The 25,040-nt window shown below is 43.4% G+C and overlaps 1 protein-coding gene across 2 annotated transcripts in view; it reads left to right on the top strand.

The window, feature by feature from the left end:
* The first annotated feature begins 792 nt into the window (after positions 1-792).
* CCNT1 (cyclin T1) overlaps positions 793-25,040 on the top strand; it is a 35,608-nt gene continuing 11,360 nt past the window's right edge. For both annotated transcript variants that reach the window (XR_746904.2, XM_010354175.2), the window contains exons 1-5: positions 793-1,176; positions 4,228-4,309; positions 14,497-14,625; positions 23,082-23,142; positions 23,993-24,055. Coding sequence is in view for 1 of the 2 variants with exons in the window: in XM_010354175.2 (XP_010352477.1) it covers positions 1,016-1,176; positions 4,228-4,309; positions 14,497-14,625; positions 23,082-23,142; positions 23,993-24,055 (496 nt within the window). In the remaining variant the exon portion in view is untranslated. The remainder of the gene's footprint in view (positions 1,177-4,227; positions 4,310-14,496; positions 14,626-23,081; positions 23,143-23,992; positions 24,056-25,040) is intronic.

The following is a 25,040-nucleotide window of genomic DNA, read 5'->3' on the forward strand; positions in this document are numbered from 1 at the left end:
TTCCTTTAAGTTGGATCACTGCGGCGAAACGTGAGAATGTTTTCATGAATTTGGCTACACATTAAAGCGACCTCTCCAAATGGGTTGTCGTATTTTACATTGCTACCAACAATGTAACAGCCTTCTAGTTGCTTTATGTTCCGATATCCGAAAGCGCCCCACCATTTGATTCTGTTTTTCAGTTTCTGACAGCCTCACCTACTTTCACTTTCAAGTTCATCTGCCCCATTTTTATTTATTTATTTTTTAGACGGAGTCTCGCTTTGTCACCCAGGCTGGAGGTTGGGGTGCAGTGGCGCGATCTTGGCTCACTGCGACCTCCGTCTCCCGGGTTCAAGCGATTCTCCTGCCTCAGCTTCCCGAGTAGCTGGGACTACAGGCTCACGCCACCACGCCGGGCTAATTTTGTATTTTCAGTAGAGACGGGGTTTCGCCATATTGACCAGGCTGGTCTCGAACTCCCGCTGATCCGCCCGCTTCGGGCTCCCAAAGTGCTGAGATTACCGACGTGAACCACCGCGCCCGGTCCACCTGCCCCATTTTATATCACCATTGCAGTCACAAACTAAGTTCTCGTTAAGAACCGCCAAGCGGCGCGTGGGCGGGCGCCTCATACCACTATAATTGTGACCTCACAGCCTAACCCCCGGCGCCAACGCTCAATCCGCTTCTCGCGGGAAGATACATGTTTTTTTTTTTTTTTTTTTTTTTAAGCGAGAACTTCTAAGCCCACTCCACCTCCCAAGGGTCACGTGACGCGCCTGCGTCCTCGCCTCAAGGTTTTTTCTCGTCGCATATTGGCTGTTAACTCGGCTACGAGGTGTCGCGAGGTGCACTCCGGAAGCAGGTCCTTTGACTTTTGCTTTCTTTACGGAAGAGAGTCACAACCCGGCGGTCGACGCCTAGCGGAAGTTCGTCAAGTCGCAGTTGCCCCCGCACAGCGGATGTGGGTCGCCTCTTAGGTGACGCTAGGAAGTGCTTGCAGCCTCCGCCGCTGCCTTCTGGTTGAAGCACTATGGAGGGAGACAGGAAGAACAACAACAAACGGTGGTATTTCACTCGAGAACAGCTGGAAAATAGCCCATCCCGTCGATTTGGTGTGGACCCAGATAAAGAACTTTCTTATCGCCAGCAGGCGGCCAATCTGCTCCAGGACATGGGGCAGCGTCTTAACGTGTATCCTTGCGGCCTAGGCCTTCGGCCTTCGAGTTGGTCCCGCCATGCTCTGGCGTCTAGGTCTCAGGCTCTGGTGGGGGACGAAAGTGGGGAAGAAGGTGGGCAGAAGCTGGATGTCTAGTTGGGGGAGCCCACGATGGGGCGGGCTGAAACTCAGTTCGCGCTAGGGAAGCGAGGCGGAGTTGATTTCCCGCTCGCTCACCCGTGCCACCAACCTTGCTGGGAATTCGTACCCTTCCCGGCTTTGTGTTTTAACCGGCCCTTCCAAGTCTCTCGTCATTGTGTTCTAATCTGCTCTGGTGACGTTAAGTTTCTCATTTTCCGCTGTGCCCTAGGGGTCTGGGTCTGGCAGAGGTTTCTCTGTTGAGGGCTGCCTCCCAAACCTAGTGTGTAAATTTCGAGAAATTCAGTACCTGAAAGTCTTATAAAGGGTGGACTAGAATTAATGCCTCAGCCTTGGTCCCAAATCCATTCCTCATCTGCTAGCTATTTAAATGACCTGTCAAATTCTTGGTCGTCTTGTCTATAAAATGGGATGATACCTCTTGTGTTTGATTCTGTGTCCATGCTTTGCATTAAGATGCTCAATTAGTAGCTGCTGTTTTATAGAATTTCAGAGGAAAGATGTTAGTTTACGTTTGTAGGGGATACCCACGAATCTAATGTTTTAAATCCTTTACAAAATACTGGGTCCTTAAGTTACTTAGAGTGGTGGTGTGTACTTCATTTTCTTTCTATTCAAAAATGAGGTAACGGCCGGGTGCAGTGGCTCACACCTGTAATCTCTGCACTTCTGGGAGGCCGAGGCGGGTGGATCACCTGAGGTCAGGAGTTCGAGACCAGACTGGCCAACATAATTAAACCCCTGTTTCTATTAAAAATACAAAAAATTACCCAGGCTTAGAGGCGGGCAGCTGTAATCCCAGCTAGTCAGGAGGCTGAGGCAGGAGAATCGCTTGAACCCGGGAGGCAGAGGTTGCAGTGAGCCGAGATCGCGCCACTGCTCTCCAGCTTGGGCAACAATAGTGAAACTCTGTCTCAGAAAAAAAAAATTAAAAAAAAATGAGGTATCCTCTCCCACATATTTTTGTTTGTCAGGAAATACACTTATTTTGTGGTGGAGAAAACTAGTATAGTTTTAAAGTTCTTTCCACTCTGTGTGTGAAAATTTTCTTGGGTGCAGCTTCTATTTAAATGTGTGGCTGACAGTAATGTTTGTATCTTAAGGGTGTGTTCATCTCAAAATGGGTGTCTTTTATCGCCAGTTTGTTTCCTGCTGATGTCCAGGTGTGTTTCCTAAGCATCCTATCAGTATGCAGTAAATCTTTTTGTTCGAAATTCTATTTCAGCGTATCCTTAAAACGCTTTTCTTTTTGTATGTGTGTTGTCATTAAGGTTGTCAGCCAGGCGCGGTGGCTCACACCTGTAATACCAGCACTTTGGGAGGCCCCGGCGGGTCGATCACTTGAGGCCAGGAGTTCAAGACCAGCCTGGCCATAATGGTGAAACCCCGTCCCTACTAAAAATACAAAAATTAGTCATGTTTGGTGATGGGTGCCTATAATCTTAGCAACTGGGGAAGCTGAGGCAGGAGAATCACTTGAATTTGGGAGGCAGAGGTTTCAGTGAGCCAAGATGGTGCCAGTGCACTCCATCCTGGGCGACAGAGCGAGACTCTGCCCCCTCAAAAAAAGGCTGTTGTAATTTGGGACTGCATCATCTCTCTACCCCATATTGTCTGCTGAAGTTTTTAGAAGTAAGGCATTTACAAGTTTTTTCTTCTTCAGTTAATGAATTTATCAGATCATTTCAGATGTTTCCTGTCCCGTGGATCACCACATGAGAAGGCTTGGTTACCAGAGAGAAGTGGAACTGAAAATAGTTTAGGCCGGGTGTGGTGACTCACACCTGTAATCCCAGCACTTTGGGAGACTGAGGCGGGCGGATCACTTGAGGTCAGGAGTTCGACACCAGCGTGGCCAAAAAGGTGAAACCACATCTCTACTAAAAATACAAAAATTAGCCAGGCATGGTGGCCCAGCCCGTAGTCCCAGCTACTTGGGAGGCTGAGGCAGGAGAATTGCTTGATCCCAGGAGGCGAAGGTTTCAGTGAGCTGAGGTTGTGCCACTGCACTCAGCCTGGGCGACAGAATGAGACTCCGTCTGAAAAAAAAAAAAAAGAAAATAATTTAGTTGATGGAGCAGGTGAGAGAGGTAGTGGAGACATACCTATGGGTCAGATCAGGGTGGGCGCTGTAAATCATATTAGATTATAGATACCTGCCACCATGCCTGGGTAATTTTTGTGTTTTTAGTCAAGGAGGGGTTTCGCCATGTTGCCCAAACTGGTCTCAAACTCCTGACCTCAGGTGATCCACTTGCCTCTGCCCCTACCCAAAGCCCTAGGATTACAGGTGTGAACCACCGTGCCCAGCCAGGCCTTATAAATTGTTCTTTTTTTTTTTTTTGGAGAGCAGTTTTGTTCTTGTTGCCCAGGCTGGAGTGCAATGGCATGATCCTTGCTCTCCACAACCTCCGCCTCCCAGTTCAAGTGATTCTCCTGCCTCAGCCTCCGGAGTAGCTGGGATTACAGGCATGCCCCACCACGCCCAGCTAATTTTGTATTTTTAGTAGAGACGCGATTTCTCCGTGTTGGTCAGGCTGGTCTCGAACTCCCGACCTCAGGTGACCTGCACCCCCTTCGGCTTCCCAAAGTGTTGAGATTACAGGAGCGAGCCACCACACCTGGCCGCTTTATATAGTTTTTTAAAAACTCTGTCTAGATCCATGCATCCTGATATGTTTGTTTATTCATTCAGTACATTTATATTATATATTTGTTATGTGTAAGCCATTGTAATAAGTGTCAGTTGGCAATTAGTAATTTGGTGAAAGAAAACAAACATATTCTTTGATTTGGAGAGATAAGTATGATTTTCATTTAGTAGCATCTACTTGCTTGGCCATTTCATCCTTTTGGGAGGGAGATAGAGGTTATCTTTTCCAGAATTATACCTGCCTGTTTTTTGGATCTTAACTTGAACTCTTCAGCTCACAATTGACTATCAACACTGCTATAGTATACATGCATCGATTCTACATGATTCAGTCCTTCACACAGTTTCCTGGAAATGTAAGTATAATTTTTTTTTTTTTAAATGGCGTAATCCTTTTGTGATTGATTCCAACTACCTATTCCATTTGTGGTTGGTCTTTGCTACTGAACTGTGACTTGAACTGTAGAATTTAGGGTTGATCACTTTCATTATGTGCTGTGTTGCTGTTCTGAATCCAGCTTTTCAGTTTTCCTGTTAAGTATCTACTTGTCTATTGGATTTAGTACATCCATGTCGATTCTCTAAAGTAGATTAGGCCGGGTGCAGTGGCTCACAACTGTAATCCCACACTTTGAGAGATGGAGATGGGAGGATCACTTGAGCCCAGGAGTTCAAAACCAGCCTGGGCAACATAATGAGACCTCATTTCTACAAAATATCAAAACAAAAACAAAAACCAAGTAGCTGGGTGTGGTGGTATGCATCTGTGGTCTCAGCTACTCCAGAGGTTGGCAAGAGGATTGCTTGAACTCAGGGAGTTGAGGATGCAGTGAGCCAAGATCGAGTCACTGCACTCCAGCCTGGGCATCAGAGTGAGACCCTGTCCCCAAAAAATCCCCCCAAAAACAGATTATCAGACATCTAAAGTCAACATTTTGAGGTTGGAGGAGTAACATTAAAGGGGAAATCATGTGTAATTTAGGTATAGCTTTCTTTTTCTTGCTGGGGCAGGGAGACAGGCAGGGTCTTGCCCTGTTGTCCATGGTGGAGTGCAGTGGTTTGATTACAGTTCATTGCAGCCTTAACCTTCTGGTCTCAAGCAGTCCTCCTGCCTTAGCCTCCCAAGTAACTGGGACCACAGGCCTGCCACCATCCCTGGCAATTAAAAAAATTTTTTTTGTGGAGATGGGGTCTCCCTATCCCTATGTTGCCCAGCCTGGTCTCAAACTCCAGGGCTCAAGGGATCCTTCTGCCTCCGCCTTCTAAAATGTTGGGATTACAGGCATAAGCCGCCATTCCTGGTGTTAATTTTGAAGTAGTTTATAAAATATGGTCACAGCAGAAGAAGTAAATGTAAGTTACTTAGATTTTCTAAAAGCCTTTGATAAAATTGCAGTCAGCAGTTGGAGGGGAAGGTACATTATGTAATAATAACTGGGAAAATGACTTTTAAGAACATGAAAAATAGGTTATGCATGGTGTCTCATTCTTATGTATAATCACAGCACTCTGGGAGGTCCAGGTGGGAGGATCGATTGAGCCCAGGAGTTTGAGACCAGCCTGGGCAACATGGTGAGACCCCGTTTCTACAAAAAAAAAAAAAAAAAAAAGAAAAAGGTAAAAAAATTTTTTAAAAGAACATGAAGAATAAAATAATACTAATAAAGAAATTGTATTTTTTTGTACGGGATTATAAATAGTGATCTTTTCAGTGTTGCTATTTGAAATGGTCCTATTTAACATTATTATAAATGACTTGGAAGTGAATGCATAGTGATATCCCAGTTCTAGGAAGGACTGTATTTACTTAATAGAATGCTAAGGTAATAGGGATAAACTTGAGTACTTCATATGCATTGATTTTTTTTTTTTTTTTTGAGATGGAGTTTCGCTCTTGTTGACCAGGGTGGAGTGCAATGGCATGATCTCAGCTCATTGTAACATCTGCATTGCAGATTCAAGCAATCCTCTTTCCTCAGCCTCCCAAGTAGCTGGGATTACAGGCGTGTGCCACCACACTTGGCTAATTTTTTTTTTTTTTTTTTTTGAGACGGAGTCTCGCTCTGTCGCCCAGGCTGCAGTGCAGTGGCCGGATCTCAGCTCACTGCAAGCTCCGCCTCCCGGATTTACGCCATTCTCCTGCCTCAGCCTCCCAAGTAGCCTGGGACTACAGGCACCCGTCACCTCGCCCGGCTAGTTTTTTGTGTTTTTTAGTAGAGACGGGGTTTCACTGTGTTAGCCAGGATGGTCTCGATCTCCTGACCTCGTGATCCACCCGTCTCGGCCTCCCAAAGTGCTGGGATTACAGGCTTGAGCCACCGCGCCCGGCCTTGGCTAATTTTTGTATTTTTAATAGAGGCAAGGTTTCACCATGTTGGTTAGGCTGATTTTCAACTCCTGACCTCAGGTGATCTGCCTGCCTCGGGCTCCCAAAGTGTTGAGATCATAGGTGTGAGCCACCGTACGGGCTATATAGTTTATATGGATTTGTGAGTCAAATATGTCACTCCTTTTTTTTTTTTTTTTTGAGATGGAGTCTTGCTCAGTTGCCCAGGCTGGAGTGTGGTGGCGCGATCTCGGCTCACTGCAAGCCCCGCCTCCCGGGTTCACGCCCTTCTCCTGCCTCAGCCTGCCGAGTAGCTGGGACTACAGGCGCCCGTCATTACGCCCAGCTAATTTTTTTGTATTTTTAGTAGAGACGGGGTTTCACTGTGTTAGCCAGGATGGTCTGGATCTCCTGACCTCGTGATCCGCCCGTCTCGGCCTCCCAAAGTGCTGGGATTACAAGCGTAAGACACCGCGCCCGGCCGCTTTTTTTTTTTAAGACAAAGTTATCCTGTCGGGTGCAGTGGCTTAGGCCTATAATCCCAGAACTTTGGGAGGCCGAGGCGAGCAGATCACCTGAGGTAGGGAGTTTGAGACCAGCCTGACCAACATGGAGAAACCCCATCTCTGCTAAAACAAAAATTAGCCAGGCATGGTGTCTCATGCCTGTAATCCCAGCTACTCAGGAGGCTGAGGCACTCACTTGAACTGGGGAGGCCGAAGTTGTGGTGAGCCGAGATTGCTATTGCACTCCAGCCTAGGCGACAAGGGCAAACCTCTGTCTCAGAAAGAAAAATGTTATGCCTTTGAGAATGCTTATTTCATATCCTTAGAATGGTGGGTTTTCAGATTTTTTATAATTTTTTTAATGCTGTAGAGAGTCTATGAAGCTAGACATAGCTCCTGAAATGTAAAAAACTGGCAGAAAAAATATTGGGAGTAACTGCACAGGAAACTTTTTGGATTTGTGAACTAAGGTTTTTGCTAATGATCCACCCTGGCTGGCTTTCTTCTGCCCTTAGCCCCTGTACCTCTAGTTATGCCCTGGAGCCTTGCTCTGGCTTTGATTGCAGGGAGTATACCCTTCTTTTTTTTTTTTTGAGGCGGTGTCTCACTCTGTCCACCAGGCTGGAGTGCAGTGGCGCGATCTCTGCTCACTGCAAGCTCCGCCTCCTGGGTTCACGCCATTCTCCTGCCTCAGCCTCACTAGTAGCTGGGACTACAGGCGTCCGCCACCGCGCCCGTCTAATTTTTTGTATTTTTGGTAGAGACGGGGTTTCACTGTGGTCTCGATCTCCTGACCTTGTGATCCGCCCGCCTCGGCCTCCCAAAGTGCTGGGATTACAGGCGTGAGCCACCGCGCCCGGCCTACCCTTCTTATTAAGAGAGAGAGAAGCCTGTTAGCATTTAAACGAGGCTATCTGATAACACCAGAGTAGAAGGTAGTGAGTAGTTACAAAGTGAAATTTGAAGAGGAAATTCCTAGCTGTTTTGCCAGTTCTGAAAGTTTTCTATACTTCCCTTTTATTATGATAAAGACTTGAAATCTGGGGTGAAGTAAATATCAAATCAAAAAAAGAAAATCTCAAATCAGTTTGTCCACTCCTCATGTATAGGTTAATATATATTTTCCCCTGCTTTTATTATTTATTTATTTATTTATTTACTTATTTTTGAGACAGTCTCGCTCTGTCACCCAGGCTGGAGTGCAGTGGCATTATCTCAGCTCACTGCAACCTTCACCTGCCAGGTTCAAGCGATTCTCCTGTCTCAACCTCCTAAGTAACTAGGACTACAGGTGCCCGCCACCACACCTGGCTAATTTTTGTATTTTTAGTAGAGACGGGGTTTTGCTATGTTGGCCAGGCTTGTCTCAAACTGCTGACCTTGTGATCTGCCCGCCTCATCCTCCCAGAGTGCTGGGATTACAGATGTGAGCCACCGTGCCTAGCCTTGTATTTTAAATTATATCTTTTTTTTTTTTGGAGACCCGGAGTCTCGCTCTTTCCCCCAGGCTGGATTGCAGTGGCATGATCTTGGCTCACTGCAACCTCCGCCTCCTGGGTTCAAGCAGTTCTTCTGCCTCAGCCTCCCAAGTAGCTGGGATTACAGGCGCCCGCCCCCACACCTGGCTAATTTTTGTATTTTTAATAGAGACGGGGTTTCACCATCTTGGCCAGCGTGGTCTTGAATTCCTGACCTCATAATCCACCCGCCTTGGCTACCAAGTGCTGGAATTATAGCCATGAGCCATCGTGCCAGGCTGTATCTTTTTATTTCTTTTCTTTTTTTTTTTTGAGATGGGGTCTAGCTGTGTCCCCAGGCTGGAGTGTAGTGGCCCGATCTCGGCTCACTGCAAGCTCCACCTCCCGGGTTCACGCCATTCTCCTGCTTCAGCCTCCCGAATAGCTGGGACTACAGGTGCCTGCTACCACGCCTGGCTAATTTTTTTTGTATTTTTAGTAGAGATGGGGTTTCGCCATGTTAGCTAGGATGGTCTTGATCTCCTGACCTTGTGATCCTCCTGCCTCAGCCTCCCAAAGTGCTAGGATTACATGTGTTAAGCTTAACAAGGACAGAGATTCCCTTTTTTGTGTATTCTCTAAAGCAACTTCAGTAAACTTATTGAATGAATGGATGATCTGGTAATTACCCAATATAGAGAGAGTCTTTCAACCTTTTTTTTTTTTTTTTTTTTTTTTTTGAGATGGAGTCTCACTCTTTTGCCCAGGCTGGAGTGCAGTGGCGCAATCTCGGCTCATTGCAAGCTCCACCCCCTGGGTTCACACCATTCTCTTGCCTCAGCCTCCTGAGTGGCTGGGACTACAGGTGCCTACCAACGTGCCTGACTAATTTTTTGTATTTTTAGTAGAGACGGGGTTTCACCATATTAGCCAGGATGGTCTCGATCTCCTGACCTTGTGATCCTCCCGTCTCGGCCTCCCAAAGTGCTGGGATTACAGGCCTGAGCCACCGCGCCTGGCCTCAAACATTTTATATATATTTATTTTTTAGAGACAGGAGATCTCGTTCTGTTGCCCAGTCTGGTTTCAAATTCCTGGCCTCAAGCTGTTCTCCCACCTCAGTCTCCCAAAGTGCTGGGATTGCAGGCATGGGCCACTGCGCCTGGCTAGTATAGGGATATTCTTTTGAATGTCATGACCTTTTTCAAAATCCATTGATTAATATGAAGTTGTTGATCCTTTTTAGAGGATTGATTTTAGGCACATTTTGGAATCAACATTCTAGATTTAATATCATCTTTTAACATGCTAATTCTAAATTTAGCTGTGATGAATCCAAATTTAAATGTGAGAGGACTTAATACATTAAGTGTGGTCTAATAATAAATGTGGCATTGATATGTCATATATCCTGTCAGGTTGTCAGGCATTTGTGTGTGTATGTATGTGTGTGTTTTTCTTGTTACAAAGGTATAGGCTGGGTGCGGTGACTCAGGCCTGTAATCCTAGCACTTTGGGAGGCCGAGTTGGGTGGATCATTTGAGGTCAGGAGTCGAGACCATCCTGGCCAACGTGGTGAAACCCCGTTTCTATTAAAAACGCAAAAATCAGCTGGGCATGGTGGCATGCGCCTGTGGTCCCAGCTACTCACTTGGAAGGCTGAGGCAGGAGAATCGCTTGAACCTGGGAGATGGAGGTTGCAGTGAGCTGAGATCACATCATTGCACTCCAGCTTGGGCGACACAGTGAGACTCCCATCTCCAAAAAAAAAAAAAAAAAAAAAAAAACCCAAAAGTATTATAATAAATTCCCATGGTAAAAATTAAGACAGTACAGAAATATATGTGGAAAGTGAAAACTACTCTGTAATCCCACCCAGAGATAACCATTGATAAAGGTTTTGTATATAGTGGCCCAGACATTTTTCTGTGCACATAAAGTAGCATTTATGTATTTCTATTAAAAAATCACATCTTGCTATGCTACTGTTGCACAGCTTGCCTTTATCATGTAACAGTATGTATCGGACATCTTTCCATATTTCTCATTATTATTATTTTTTGGATTTCTTACTATTTGAAATTGCCACATGGTATCTGTGTAGTTACTGTAGGTTATTTAACCAGCTCTTTGTTGATAGCTATTTGGGTTGTTCTAGTTTATTATATTGTATGTTATGTTTCATGGGATAGTCTTGTGTGTATATATATAGTGCACTTATATAAGCATTTTAATATAAGTTCCTATAGGTGGAATTGCTGTGCCCCAAGTATATATAAAAATTTTTGTAGTGTCAGTTTGCCCTACGAAAGATTATACATTATACGTTGTTTCCAGCCTATAGGTGAGGGTCCTTTTCTTTCCACCTTAACAAACAACACATACTCATTACTTTAAGAAACATTCATTGAGTTCTTTTTTTTTCTTTTCTTTTTTTTTTTTTTTTTTTGAGACAGAGTCTCCTCTGTTGCCCAGGAGTGCAGTGGTGCCATAATTGAGTTTAGTTTTATTTTGGTTTTATTAGTTTATGCTAAGCCTTAGTATAGTCTTTGACTTGTCCTTTTCCCCTTTGTTCAGTTAGTTATAGTCCCCCCACCCCAAGATAGGGTTTTACTCTGTCACCTAGGCCAGGCTAGAGTGCAGTGGTGCAGTCATATCTCACTGCAGCCTCCATCTGCTGGGCTCAAGTGATCCTCCCGCCTTACCAGGACCATAGTGCCACCAGGCCCAGTGAATTTTCCTTTTGATTTTTTGTAGAGATGAGGTCTTGCTATGTTGCTTAGGCTTGAGCTCAAGGGATCCTCCTGCCTCAGCCTCCCAAAGTGCTAGGATTACAGGCAAGAGTCTGCTCCCAGCCTATAAAGTCTTGCAATTTTATAATGTTACCATTTTTTTCCTCTCCTTATAAATGTATACTTTTTTTTGGTTGTGTTTTGTTTTGAGATGGAGTCTCGCTCTGTCACCCAGGCTGGAGTGTGGTGTCGTGATCTTGGCTCACTGCAAGCTCTGCTTCCCGGGTTCATGCCATTCTCCTGCCTCAGCCTCCCAAGTAGCTGGGACTACAGGCACCTGCCACCACGCCCGGCTAATTTTTTGTATTTTTAGTAGAGACAGGGTTTCACCATGTTAGCAAGGATGGTCTCGATCTCCTGACCTCGTGATCCGCCCGTCTCGGCCTCCCAAAGTGCTGGGATTACAGGCGTGAGCCACTGGGCCTGGCCTAAATATATACTTTTTAAATTATCATAAAATTGGAAGAGGACAGGAAATAGAGATAATCCTGTTAACATTTTAGAGTATATCCCATTAGAATTTTTTCTTTGTGTGCAAATACATGTACATATATTTAGTGCAGCCCTATTAGTTTTACAAAGTGATGCCTGTGTTTCTTTTTTCCTTTGTTTCTACTGCTATTGTCTACTCTAAACTTTTTTTTTTTTTTTTTTGAGACAGAGTCTTGCTCTGTGGCCCAGGTTGGAGTGCAATGGTGTGATCTTGGCTCACTGCAACCTCTGCCTCCTGGGTTCAAGCGATTCTCCTGCCTCAGCCTCCCAAGTAGCTGGGACCACAGGCGTGCACCACCACTCCTGGCTAATTTTTGTAATTTTAGTAGAGATGGGCTTTTACCATGTTGGCCAGCCTGTTCTTGAACTCCTGACCTCAGGTGATCTGCCCACCTCGGCCTCCCAAAGTGCTGGGATTACAGGCATCAGCCACCATGCCCAGCCTACTCTAAACTTTTTAAAATCATTTTTTCTATATTTTAAAATAATTTTTAAACAAGAGACAGGGTCTCACAGTGTTGCCCAGGCTGATCTCGAACTTTGAGCTCAAGGGATTCTCCTGCTTTGGCCTCCCAAAGTACTCTAAACTTTATGTCCTAATGCCTAAATTATTATTTAAGTTAACTTTCATTTTATTTTTTGAGACAGTATTGCTCTGTTGCCCAGGCTGGAGTACAATGGCATGATATTGGCTCACTTGAACCCCTGCCTCCTGGGGTCGGGTAGTTTTCTCCAGTAAGTGGGACTACCCTATTAGAAGACTCCCTAGTGGTGGTGTGTGTCACCATGCCTGGCTAATTTTTGTGTTTTTAGTAGAGACAAGGTTTCACCATGTTGGCTAGGCTGGTCTTGAATTCCTGACTTCAAGTGATCCGCCGCCTCAACCTCCCAAAATGCTGGGATTACAGGTGTGAACCGCAACACGCAGCCTGAATTAACTTTTAATGTATCCCATCCTTTTCTCCTAGTTCTACCTACCACCAGATTACTTCTTCTAAATATTACTGTGTTTTAAAAAATTTATTTTTATTAATTATCATATGTGCATAATAGTTACATACATTTATCATAAACATTTTTTGAACTATGTTTTTCAAAATCTTTAGTGTCACTCTTGTTAAGAATCTTGGCTGGGTGAGGTGACTCACACCTGTAATCCTAGGAGTTTGGGAGGCAGAGACAGGAGAATCACTTGAGCCCAGGAGTTTGAGCGGCCTGGACAATGTAGGGCAACCCCATCTCTATTAAAAATAAAAATAAATTAACTGGATGTGGTAGCGTGTGCCTGTGATCCCAGCTACTTCAAAGGCTGAGATGGGAATATCTCAACCTTCCACAGGTTGAGTGGAACTGTGATTATGACACCACTGCACTGCAGTGGGTGACAGAGTGAGATGCTGTCTCAAAAAAAAAAAAAAGAAAAAAAAATTTGTGTTCCACATCTGATTATCTAATTTATTTAACTACTCAGTTTAGTGTTGAAATTATGCCGGGCGCGGTGGCTCAAGCCTGTAATCCCAGCACTTTGGGAGGCCGAGACGGGTGGATCACGAGGTCAGGAGATCGAGACCATCCTGGCTAACACGGTGAAACCCCGTCTCTACTAAAAAATACAAAAAACTAGCCGGGCGAGGTGGCGGGCGCCTGTAGTCCCAGCTACTTGGGAGGCTGAGGCAGGAGAATGGCGTAAACCCAGGAGGCGGAGCTTGCAGTGAGCTGAGATCCGGCCACTGCACTCCAGCCTGGGCGACAGAGCGAGACTCCGTCTCAGAAAAAGAAAATGTGCTTTATGCCCGATCAAAATACCTTTGTTCACACCCATTTTTCTCTGATTCTGTTTTGTTTATCCTGAAGTCTGAGGAATATATATGTAGTATGCTTCATATTCATCTGAAACAAATATGAAGGAAATGAATCACTATGTTTACTTAAAACCATTTTTTTTCATGTGTGTATGGAGATGGAGTCTCTCACTGTGTTGCCTAGGCTGGTCTCGGACTCCTGGGCTCAAGTGATCCCCTGCCTCTGCTTCCCAAAGTGCTGAGATTATAGACTTTGAACCACTGTGCCTGGCCTAAAAAAAATTTGTTTTAAATTATTTTTGTCTCCTATGGTCTTGTCTGAAATGATTACTATGAGTTTAATTTGTGGAGAAAAACTTATTCTAGAAAAGTATGGCATAGGTGACATCAGAGTTATAAATAAGTATTAGAATATCAGTTCTAGTCAGTAAAATGAAATATATATTTCAATTCTGTAAAATTATTTATGTATTTCTTTGACTCCTGGTGAATTACAGCTCTTATCAAGTTTATCTACTTGTGTATTGACTTCAATTTTTCCCTCTTAATGCTTTCTATAAATAATGCCTTGCATATAATGCCATGCTTTGTGTTTTTGAAAGATTTGATATGTATAAGTAATTGAGATACAATTCACATACAATTAAATTCATTTGTTTAAATTATATAGTTCACTGGTTTTTAGTATATGCACAAAATTGTGCGACCATCAAAACAATCTAATTCCAGAACATTTACATCACCCCTCACCTATTAGCAGTTATTCCTATACTCCCCTCCCCCCAGCTCCTGGCAACCACTAAACTTTTTCTCTATATGGATTTGTGTATTCTGGACATTTCAATTTACTCCTTAAAAGATGTATTGAGTGATTTGATACAAACTTAATAAAGAATCTCATTTTAAATAGAAAACTGTCTTTACATCTAGTAGCTTTTCCCATAGATAGCTTTTAATGAGAGTTTGTCAAATAATTGGTGTTTAGAAGTGGACATGGATTAATAGGTAGGAGAGGGGAAGATGATAGAAGCTGGGGGGAAAGGGTAAAGAGGTGACAAAGTCGAGGCAAGTAAATAACTTGATTTGAGACTTAGCTCCTCTTTGGATCTATCTTGATCTATGAATGAATAAATTGGTAATAAATATTATTTATTTTCTCTCCATTCAGTCTGTGGCTCCAGCAGCCTTGTTTCTAGCAGCTAAAGTGGAGGAGCAGCCCAAAAAATTGGAACATGTCATCAAGGTAGCACATACTTGTCTCCATCCTCAGGAATCCCTTCCTGATACTAGAAGTGAGGTAGGAGATTAATTACACATCTGTTTTTCTTAATTTTTTTCTTTCTTTTTTTTACCCTACTCCCAAGCATGCCAGGATCTTTATGTATTTTGATGCAACTTAATTTTATAACTGATTTATTGAAGTTTGGATTGGGGTTATTAAAAGAACCTTTTAGTGTTTGTGTTTTCCTTAACAGTAAAAATTCAGGCTGCGTATGGTGGCTCACACCTGTAATCCTAGCACCTTGGGAGGATAAGGTGGGAGAATCACTTTAGGCCAGAAGTTCAAGACCAGCCTGGACAACATAGCAAGATGCTGTCTCTATGAAAGATGTAGTGGCTCATGCCTGTAATCCCAACACTTTGGGAGACTGAGGCAGGAGAATTGCTTGAGTCCAGTTCAAGACCAGCTCTGGCAACAAAGTGAAACCCCCTTTTTACAAAAAAAGAAAAAAAGAAAAAAACTGGGCATGCCGGCTCACATCTTTAGTCCCAGCTACTTGGGAGACTGAGGTGGGAGGGTTGCTTGAGCATGGGATGTTGAGGCTGCAGTGAGCCATGATCATACCACTGCAGGCAACAGTGCCAGGACCCTGTCTGAAAAACAAAACAAAACATAAATTTTATGGCAAAAGTTGTGTATTTGTTGCAGTAAAATTTGAAAATACAGAACAATGAAGAAGAAAATATCTCTCAGATAAATTTTAGACCAATGGTCCCAGACCTTTTTTGGCACCCGGGACTGGTTTCATGGGAGACAGATTTTACACGGACAGAGGGTGGGGTTGGAGATGGTTTTGGGATGATTCAAGCACATTACATTTATTGTTCACTTTATTTCTGTTATTATCATATTGTTATACATAACGAAATAATTATATAACTCACCATAATGTAGAATCAGTGGGAGCCCTGAGCGTCTCTCTCTCTCTCTTTTTTTTTTTTTTTTTTTTCACAAGGCTGGAGTGCAGTGGCGCGATCTTGGCTCACTGCAACCTCCGCCTCCCGGGTTCAAGTGATTCTGCTGCCTCAGCCTCCCGAGTAGGTGGGACTACAGGTGCACGCCACCACACCCAGCTAATTTTTGTATTTTTAGTAGAGACGGGGTTTCATCATGTTGGCCAGTATGGTCTTGATCTCTTGACCTTGTGATCTGCCCGCCTCAGCCTCCCAAAGTGCTGGAATTACAGGCGTGAGCCGCTACGCCCGGCTATCCTGAGCTTCTTTTCCTGCAACTAGATGGTCCCATCTGGGGGTGATGGGAGACAGTGACAGATCATAAGGCATTAGATTCTCATAAAAAGCAGCAAATCAGATCCCTTGCATGGGCAGTTCACCACAGGGTTCAAGCACTCCTATAAGAATCTAATGCCACGGCTGATCAGACAAGAGGTGGAGCTCAGGTTGGGCAATGTGAATGATGGGGAGCGGCTGTAAATACAGATGAAGCTTCACTCACTCGTCTGCCGCTCAACTCCTGCTCTGCGGCTTAGTTCATAACAGGCCATGGACCCCCTGTTAGAGACACCTGAAGCACAGGTATACTAATGAACCACTGTTATTTGTGGTTTCTTTTGTATAAATAGCTATGTGTGCATGTATTTTGTCTCTGGTTTTGTTTTTGTTTGCTTACTATATCCCAAATATTTTCCCATCTGATGGATTCTCTACTTTTTAAAAATGTCTGGCTAGTATTTGATGACATATATGTGAATGTAGGTAGTTTTAACCATTCTCCATTAAGAAGTCTAGACAATTTATAGCTTTTCATCACTATAAGTGTTATGAAAAATATTCTTTTTTTTTTTTTTTTTTGAGACAAGGTCTTGCTCTGTTGCCCTGGCTGGAGTCCAGTAGTGTGATCATGGCTCATTGTGGCCTCGACCTCCTGGGCTCAGTGATCCCCCCGATCTCAGCTTCTTGAGTAGCTGGGACTAGGTGTGTGCCACCATGCCCAGCTAGTTTTTGTAGAGATAGGGTTTTACCATGTTGCCCAGGCTGCTCTCGACGTCCCGAGCTCAAGTAATCCACCCCTGTTGGCCTCCCAAGTGCTGGGATTACAGGCATGAGCCACTGCACCTGGCTGAAAAATATTATTATAAATTTTTGTTATGGATCCTTAAATTAGTAGTGTCACTAGTTATTTATTTAACTTTTTTTTTTTTTTTTCCCCGAGTTGAGAGTTTCTCTCTTGTTGCCCAGGCTGGAGTGCAATGGCGTGATCTTGGCTCACCACAACCTCTTCTTCCCAGATTCAAGCGATTCTCCTGCCTCAGCCTCCCTAGTAGCTGGGATTACAGGCATGTGCCACCACGCCTGGCTGATTTTGTATTTTTAGTAGAGATGGGGTTTCTCCATGTTGGTCAGACTGGTCTTGAACTCCCGATCTCAGGTGATTCGCCCGCCCCAGCCTCGCAAAGTGCTGGGATTACAGGTGTGAGCCACTGCGCCTGGTCTATTTTTTTAACTTTTAAAGAAATTATAGGCCGGGCGCGGTGGCTCAAGCCTGTAATCCCAGCACTTTGGGAGGCCGAGACGGGCGGATCACGAGGTCAGGAGATCGAGACCATCCTGGCTAACACGGTGAAACCCCGTCTCTACTAAAAATACAAAAAACTAGCCGGGCGAGGTGGCGGGCGCCTGTAGTCCCAGCTACTCGGGAGGCTGAGGCAGGAGAATGGCGTAAACCCAGGAGGCGGAGCTTGCAGTGAGCTGAGATCTGGCCACTGCACTCCAGCCTGGGCGACAGAGCGAGACTCCGTCTCAACAAAAAAAAAAAAAAAAAAAAAAAAAATTATAAAAATTACTTATGCTTATGATAAAAGAATTCAAACACTTAAGAAACATTTAAAGTTAAAGTTGGCCTTTTCTCCTAGGAAGATAGTGCCAATTACTGTTTGATATGTATTCTTCCAGATCTTTATCCTGCACATGTACACAGGACTTTTTTTGTTTTCTTCCATCCTTTTTTGACTTTGTTAAAGAAGGAAAAGGCTGGACATGGTGGCTCATACCTGTAATCCCAGCACATTGGGAGGCTGAGATGGGAGGATTGCTTGAGCCCAGGAGTTCAAGACCAGCTTGGGCAACATGGTAAAACCCCTTCTCTACCAAAAATACAGAAATCAGCTGGGCATGGTGGTGCATGACTGTGGTCCCGGTTACTTGGGAGGCTGAGGTGGGAGGATTGCTTGAGCCTGGGAGGCAGTGGTTGCAGTAAGCTGAGATGGCGCCATTACACTCTAGACTTGGTGACAGAGCCAAACTCTATCTCAAAAACAAAATAAGATGTAAATAAAATATATAAAATAAAATAGAAGGAAAACGCTCTCCTGCTTTTAGAAGTCAGTGATTGGGGAGTGATGATAAATTGAGAGGTCTGACACTTGTAAGCGATTGAAGAAAAATTATGTATCTGTGGTGAGACTAGATTATTTAACCCTCTTCCAATGAATGTGCGGCTTGTCCTTTATGAAATAAATAAATGGAATAGTGTGTTTTCTTCTGATCATGTTGTAGGAAGATTTTTTTGGGTGGCAGGGGAGATTTTTGTTTGTTTTTAGTAATAGTCCTTCTTAATAATGTTTGCATAGCAGTGTCTTCATTTGTTTTTCTGTTTAAGCCATACCAGTAGCTCTTGTGGAAAGAGTGATTGCTCTGGACTTTGTTTAGGTTTGAGACTAGTAAATGCCATTGGTCTATAGAATTGAGTTAACAAAATTAAACAAAAATAAAATAATCCACACTTTTTTCTTCTCGAAAGTGTATTTATGTAACTTCTCACCTGAGTCTGCAGTTCTTGTGAGTTGGTTAGGGAGATGTTTTCTCCTCTATGTGGAAAGGAGAAACTAGTATAGTTTTAAGTCCTTATTGACATATTCAAATCATAAAGTTATGAAAAAGGGGATCCTGATCCAGACCCCAAGAGAGGGTTCTTGGGTTTCATGCAGGAAGGAGTTCAAGGTGCGTCACAGAGCGCAGTGAGAAGATAGTTGATTGAAAGCTACGCAGTTACAGAGTAGGGAGTCCTCAGAAAGCAGGAGAAGGAATGTTTCATCTTTGTTTTAAGCATTTCTTTTTTTTTTTTTTTATTAAATTTTAGTTTTTGAGACAAAATCATACTCTTGTCGATCAGGCTGGAGTACAGTGGCACGATGGTGGCTCACTGTGTCCTTGACCTACCTGGGCTCAGTTGCTCCTCACATTTCAGCATGCCAAATAGTTGGGACTACAGGCACAGACCACCATACCCCGCTAATTTTTCTATTTTTTGTAGAGACAAGATTTTGCCATGTTGCCCAGACTGGTCTCTACTCATGGGTTCAAGCTACCAGCCTGCCTCAGCCTCTCAAAGTGCTGAGATTACAGGTGTGAGCCACTGCGCCCAGCCTTTTAAGCATTTCTTATATAGGCGTCTTCTCTGTGTAAAAGCTAAGCTACGTCTACATGCAGGTGGGTTGACATTGTGACAAAATGTATTATTTTGTTGATTTAAAGAAAACGATCTTTGGCATTTTAGTGTGTAAGCACATCAAAGCATAACTATATTTAAAAAGCATATATTTTGTGCTTTCAAGATACCTGGACATTTTGTTGTTGTAGGAGTTTGTTCTTGTAGGCATTATTAAACTACTTCCTTAGCTGCAAATGTCTTATGACCATGGGTCATGACTTGCAAGGAATGTGCCTTGGTAGTTGTAAGATGAAGGTGATTTTTAAAATCATATTACCATGGCTATCCTGGGTTCCTGTTTCCCTAAGAGAAAGCTAACTGTAATTTAGGTCTTTTAAGTACTGACCCAGGTCTCATTTTCTTAGAGCTCTAGACCAGTGTACTGTTGAATAGAAATATAGTGGGAGCCACATATTTAATTTAAAATTTTTAACTTTTCATTAAATTTCATTAAAATCCTAGTTTTTAAAAAAGAAAACTATATATATAATATATATTTAATGTATAAATGTATAATGCAATAGATATTTAACATAAATACATATATTTAATCCAGTATGTCTAATACATGGGCATTTTAGCATATAATCAATGTTAAAAAGTTATTAATGGGTTATTTTACTTTTTTTTTTTTTTGAGAGACTCGTTCTGTTGTGCAGGCTGGAGTGCAGTGGTGTGATCTCGGCTTATGGCAACCTCGGCCTCCCAGGTTCAAGTGATACTCGTGCCTCAGCTCCCAAAGTAGTTAGGACTATAGGTGTGCACCACCATGCCCAGCTAATTTTTTTTTTTTTTTTTTTTTTTAAGATGGAGTCTTGCTTTGTCACCCAGGCTGGAGTGCAGTGGCGCAATCTTGGCTCACTGCAATCTCCACCTTCTGGGTTCAAGTGATTCTCCTGCCTCAGTCTCCTGAGTTAGCTGGGACTACAGGCATGCACCACCATGCCCGGCTAATTTTTTTTGTATTTTTAGTAGAGGCGGGGTTTCACCATGTTGGTCAAGCTGGTCTTGAACTCCTGGGACCTCGTGATCTGCCCACCTTGGCCTCCCAAAGTGCTGGGATTACAGGTGTGAGCCACCACGCCTGGCCTAATTTTTGTATTTTAGATAGAGACAGGGTCTCGCTATGTTGCCCAGACTGGTCTTGATCTCCTGGTGATCTGCCAACCTCGGCCTCCCAAAGGCTGGGATTATAGGCATGAGCCACCCTGCCCAGCTCTACTTTTTAAAATTTTTTAGACGGAGTTTCTCTCTTGTTGCCTAGGCTGGAGTGCAGTGGCGCAATTTTGGCTTACCGCAACCTCCCCCTTCCGGTTTCAAGCGATTCGCGTGCCTCAGCCTCCCAAATAGCTGGGATTACAGGCATGCGCCACAACGCCTGGCTACTTTTTCGTATTTTTAGTTGAGACGGGGTCTCTCCATGTTGATCAGGCTGGTCTTGAACTCCCAACCTGAGGTGATCCACCTGCCTCGGCCTCCCAAAGTGCTGGGATTATAGGCGTGAGCCACTGCGTCCAGCCAGCTCTGTTTTTTTTGAGACAGAATCTCATTTTGTTGCCCAGGATAGAGTGCAGTGGCAAGATTATAGCCTCTTGCAGCCTCATACACCTGGGCTCAGGTGATCATTTCACCTCAGCCTTCCAAGTAGCTAGGACTATAGCTGCATGCGACCACTCCCAGCTAATTTTTATTTTTTTGTAGAGATGGAGGTCTTACCATGTTTCCCGGGCTGATCTTGAACTCTTGACGTTCAAAGAATCCTCCCACACTGGCCTCCCTAAGTGTTAGAATTCCAGATGTGAGCAACCATGCCTCGCTACATTTTTTATTTTTTCTTTTTTTGAGATGGAGTCTCGCTCTGTCGCCCAGGCTGGAGTGCAGTGGCACGATCTCAGCTCACTGCAACCTCTACCTCCCGGGTTCAAGCGATTCTCTGCCTCAGCCTCCTGAATAGCTGGGACTACTACCTGCATTCACTCTATGAAACAGGCCAAAGTTCACACCCACCATCATGCCCAGCTAGTTTATTTTATTTTATTTTTATTTTTAGTAGAGACAGGGTTTCACCATATTGGCCAGGCTGGTCTTGAACTCCTAACCTCATGATATAGCCGCTTCAGCCTCCCTAAGTTCTGGGATTAGAGGCATGAGCCACCGCACCTGGCCCGTTCTTTATTTTTTAACTGTCTAAAAAATCCAGTTTATTTTATGGTTATAGCACGTTTCAATTTAGACTAGCTACATTTCAAGTGATGAATGGCTACATGGGGCTAGTGGCTGTAGCTTTGTCTGGCAGAAATCTGAGCGAATTTTCTTATTACCTTTTCCTTTGAACTCTTCTGCTACTTTTTAGAAACCTAGCATGGACCCAAAGGGGAAGGTCTAATAGGAGTCAAATGTTTGATATCAATTAAATGCTTACAGTATTGTAGGAAGGTTCTGCAAATGTATTTTGGTGATGTTGAAAAATATATACTTTATGGCCAGGTGCGGTGGCTCACGCTTGTAATCCTAGCACTTTGGAAGGCTGAGGCGGGCGGATCACCTGAGGTCAGGGGTTCAAGACCAGCTTTGCCAATATGGTGAAACCCCGTCTCTACTAAGTATACAAAAATTAGCCGGGTGTGGTGGTGGGCGCCTGTAATCCCACCTACTCGGGAGACTGAGGCAGGAGAATTGCTTGAACCTGGGAGGCAGAATTTGCAGCGAGCCGAGGTCGTGCCACTGCACTCCAGCCTGAGCGGCAGAGTGAGACTTCCTCTCAAAAAAAAGGCTGGTTGGCCGGGCGCGGTGGCTCAAGCCTGTAATCCCAGCACTTTGGGAGGCTGAGACAGGCGGATCACAAGGTCAGGAGATCGAGACCATCCTGGCTAACATGGTGAAACCCCGTCTCTACTAAAAATACAAAAAACTAGCTGGGCGAGGTGGCGGGCGCCTGTAGTCCCAGCTACTCCAGAGGCTGAGGCAGGAGAATGGCGTGAACCCGGGAGGCGGAGCTTGCAGTGAGCTGAGATCTGGCCACTGCACTCCAGCCCTGGCGACAGAACAAGACTCCGTCTCAAAAAAAAAAAAAAAAAAAAAAGGCTGGGTGCAGTGGCTCACACCTGTAATCCCAGCACTTTGGGAGGCCAAGGTGGGCGGATCACCTGAGGTTGGGAGTTTGAGACCAGCCTGACCAACATGGAGAAACCCTATCTCTACTAAAGATACAAAATTAGCCGGGCATGGTGGTGCATGCCTGTAATCCCAGCTACTCGGGAGGCTGAGGCAGGAGAATTGCTTGAACCCGGGAGGCGGAGGTTGCGGTGAGGCAAGATTGTCCCATTGCACTCCAGCCTGGGCAACAAGAGCGAAACTCCAACTCCAATATTGTCCCATTGCACTCCAGCCTGGGCAACAAGAGCGAAACTCCAATTCCAATATTGTCCCATTGCACTCCAACCTGGGCAACAAGAGCGAAACTCCAACTCCAACTCCAAAAAAAAAAAAAAGAAAAGAAAAGGAAAAAATACATATTTTAAATTTTCTTATGTCTAAATCACAGAAACCATAAAACCTTAAATATTAGCCTGAAAATAAACCAAATATATGGTGCTTTTTCTGTAGTTGTATCTAAAGTGTTATCTCTCAGCATACTACTTACTTATTTATTTTTTAAAGAAAATCTGTACTGAATGGGCATAAGGGATAAAAATTGTGTTTCACAAAAAAGCCGGGCGTGGTCATGTGCTCCTGGAATCCCAGCTACTTGGGAGGCTGAGGCAGGGGAATTGCTTGACCCAGGGAGGTGGAGGTTGCAGTGAGCCAAGATCATGCCACTGCACTCTAGCCTGGGTGACAAAGGGAGACTGTCTCAAAAAATAAATAAATAAATAAAAGATTGTACTTCAGTTCTTAACTCTACTTCCTAACTCCACCCATGTCTTTTATTGTTTTGGTTTCCCTGGAAGGGATTGTTAGAATTGTTTATACTTTATGTATTGTGCCTTCGTAGGGGATAATTTCTGTCTTCTCACTTTTAGGCTTATTTGCAACAAGTTCAAGATCTGGTCATTTTAGAAAGCATAATTTTGCAGACTTTAGGTAAGCTTATCTTCCTTTGAAACATTTTTTTAAATTATGCAATAAAATGATTTGATTTTAAATATTTGCTCAATAGGAAGAATATTTCTTGGGAAAGTTTTCGTAGTGTCCCTCTGTTTCCAGATTATAGAGGTTGTAGACCTGAGTTTAACCTTGGCCTGTTCCATAGAGTGAATGCAGGTAATACAGCTGACCTTTGAAACAGCAGTCAGTGGGGTATTATTTTTTTCATTCTAGGGTTCATTATTTACTTTTTGAGTTTTGGTGACTTTTACCCTCAAAAATTATAAAAACTATCTAAAGGATGTTTTTCCTTCCGTGGATCGTTATGGCCTGTAACAGCATTTGTTTTTAAAATGGTAACTAGTGTTTAGAACAGCAGAGTGAAAGTGGGGGAACTTAAGCTTTAGTGGTTGCATGGGCAACTCTGATGACACTGTGTTATTATCTGTTATTTTCATCACATAGGCTGCCTTTAAAAGTTTAGAAAATATGAAAATACAGATTTTGTTTTTCCTTGTTCTTTTGGGCTATCATTTTTCTCTTAGGGTAAGGTTTCATGAGTTGTATGTCAAAGTTATTGGTGTAGGTACAGTTTTTTTTGCACATATATATACATGATGAGTTCTTCAAAGTTTATTTCTCAAGTTAATTCTAGTTAACTTTTTTCTTAAAATACCTTCAAATTATATTTCATGGGACAATGATATTTTTCTGGTGGAATAAATTTCTATTAATATTTTAATGTGGAAACCAGTAAGGTATAATTCACAATCAGTTATCCTTGTAGAATAATTTGTAAAATGTAAACTTCTTAATAGTTTTTTAACCAATTACTTTTTCTTTTAAGGCTTTGAACTAACAATTGATCACCCACATACTCATGTAGTAAAGTGCACTCAACTTGTTCGAGGTAAGGAATCCCAACTTATGAAGACTATCTCAAATTGTTTTCTCATTTAGAGGTTTTGGTTTGTGGCGGACAATACATAACAGTTCTGCTTTGGCCAGATTTAAAGGCCTGCTTGGCTTAAATCACAATGAGTTGTTCTGACTTGATGTTTTTCTGTTGGGTTCTTACAAGTAATGTTTTTAGATGATCTCTGGTTAAAGCGAGCTAACCTCTTGAGAATGTTTGTCAAAGTTGGGCAGGTTTTGAAGAGTTATTTAACAGCAATTTTAAGAAAGTCATGAGGAGTGGGTGATCTTATTTTAATTCTGGAGTTGATTAAAGGCCCCCTAGAGGATCATATAGAATTTATTTGGACTTTCCATGATTTACAATCCCTTGGAGAACTTTTCTTTTTAATTCTGATTTAACAATATTAGGTATAATTGAAAGAAACTCTCTTATTTAGTTTAAGTAGTATCAAGAATATCTGAACACTATTGTGCCTTTAAGTCCTTTTATGATTTTGTAGGCCAAACTAATAATTGGTCTTATTTTACATTTTACTAATATGTGTTTCATGTGAAAATCCCCAAATTTTCCCGAGTTCTTTATATTTGAAAGTATTAAAATGTTATATTGAACAAGGATAAGATTAGAGATGGATGTATGTTAATATTGAGAAGACTGTGTCCTAAGGAAGATAAAAATTTGCTTTGTCGGCCGGGCGCGGTGGCTCAAGCCTGTAATCCCAGCACTTTGGGAGGCCGAGACGGGCAGATCATGAGGTCAGGAGATCGAGACCATCCTGGCTAATACGGTGAAACCCCGTCTCTACTAAAAAATACAAAAAACTAGCCGGGCGACGAGGCGGGCGCCTGTAGTCCCAGCTACTCGGGAGGCTGAGACAGGAGAATGGCGTGAACCCAGGAGGCGGAGCTTGCAGTGAGCTGAGATCCGGCCACTGCACTCCAGCCTGGGCAGCAGAGCAAGACTCCGTCTCGAAAAA

This window comes from Rhinopithecus roxellana, chromosome 10, assembly GCF_007565055.1.
Source record: "Rhinopithecus roxellana isolate Shanxi Qingling chromosome 10, ASM756505v1, whole genome shotgun sequence".
NCBI classification, from domain to species: Eukaryota; Metazoa; Chordata; class Mammalia; order Primates; family Cercopithecidae; genus Rhinopithecus; species Rhinopithecus roxellana.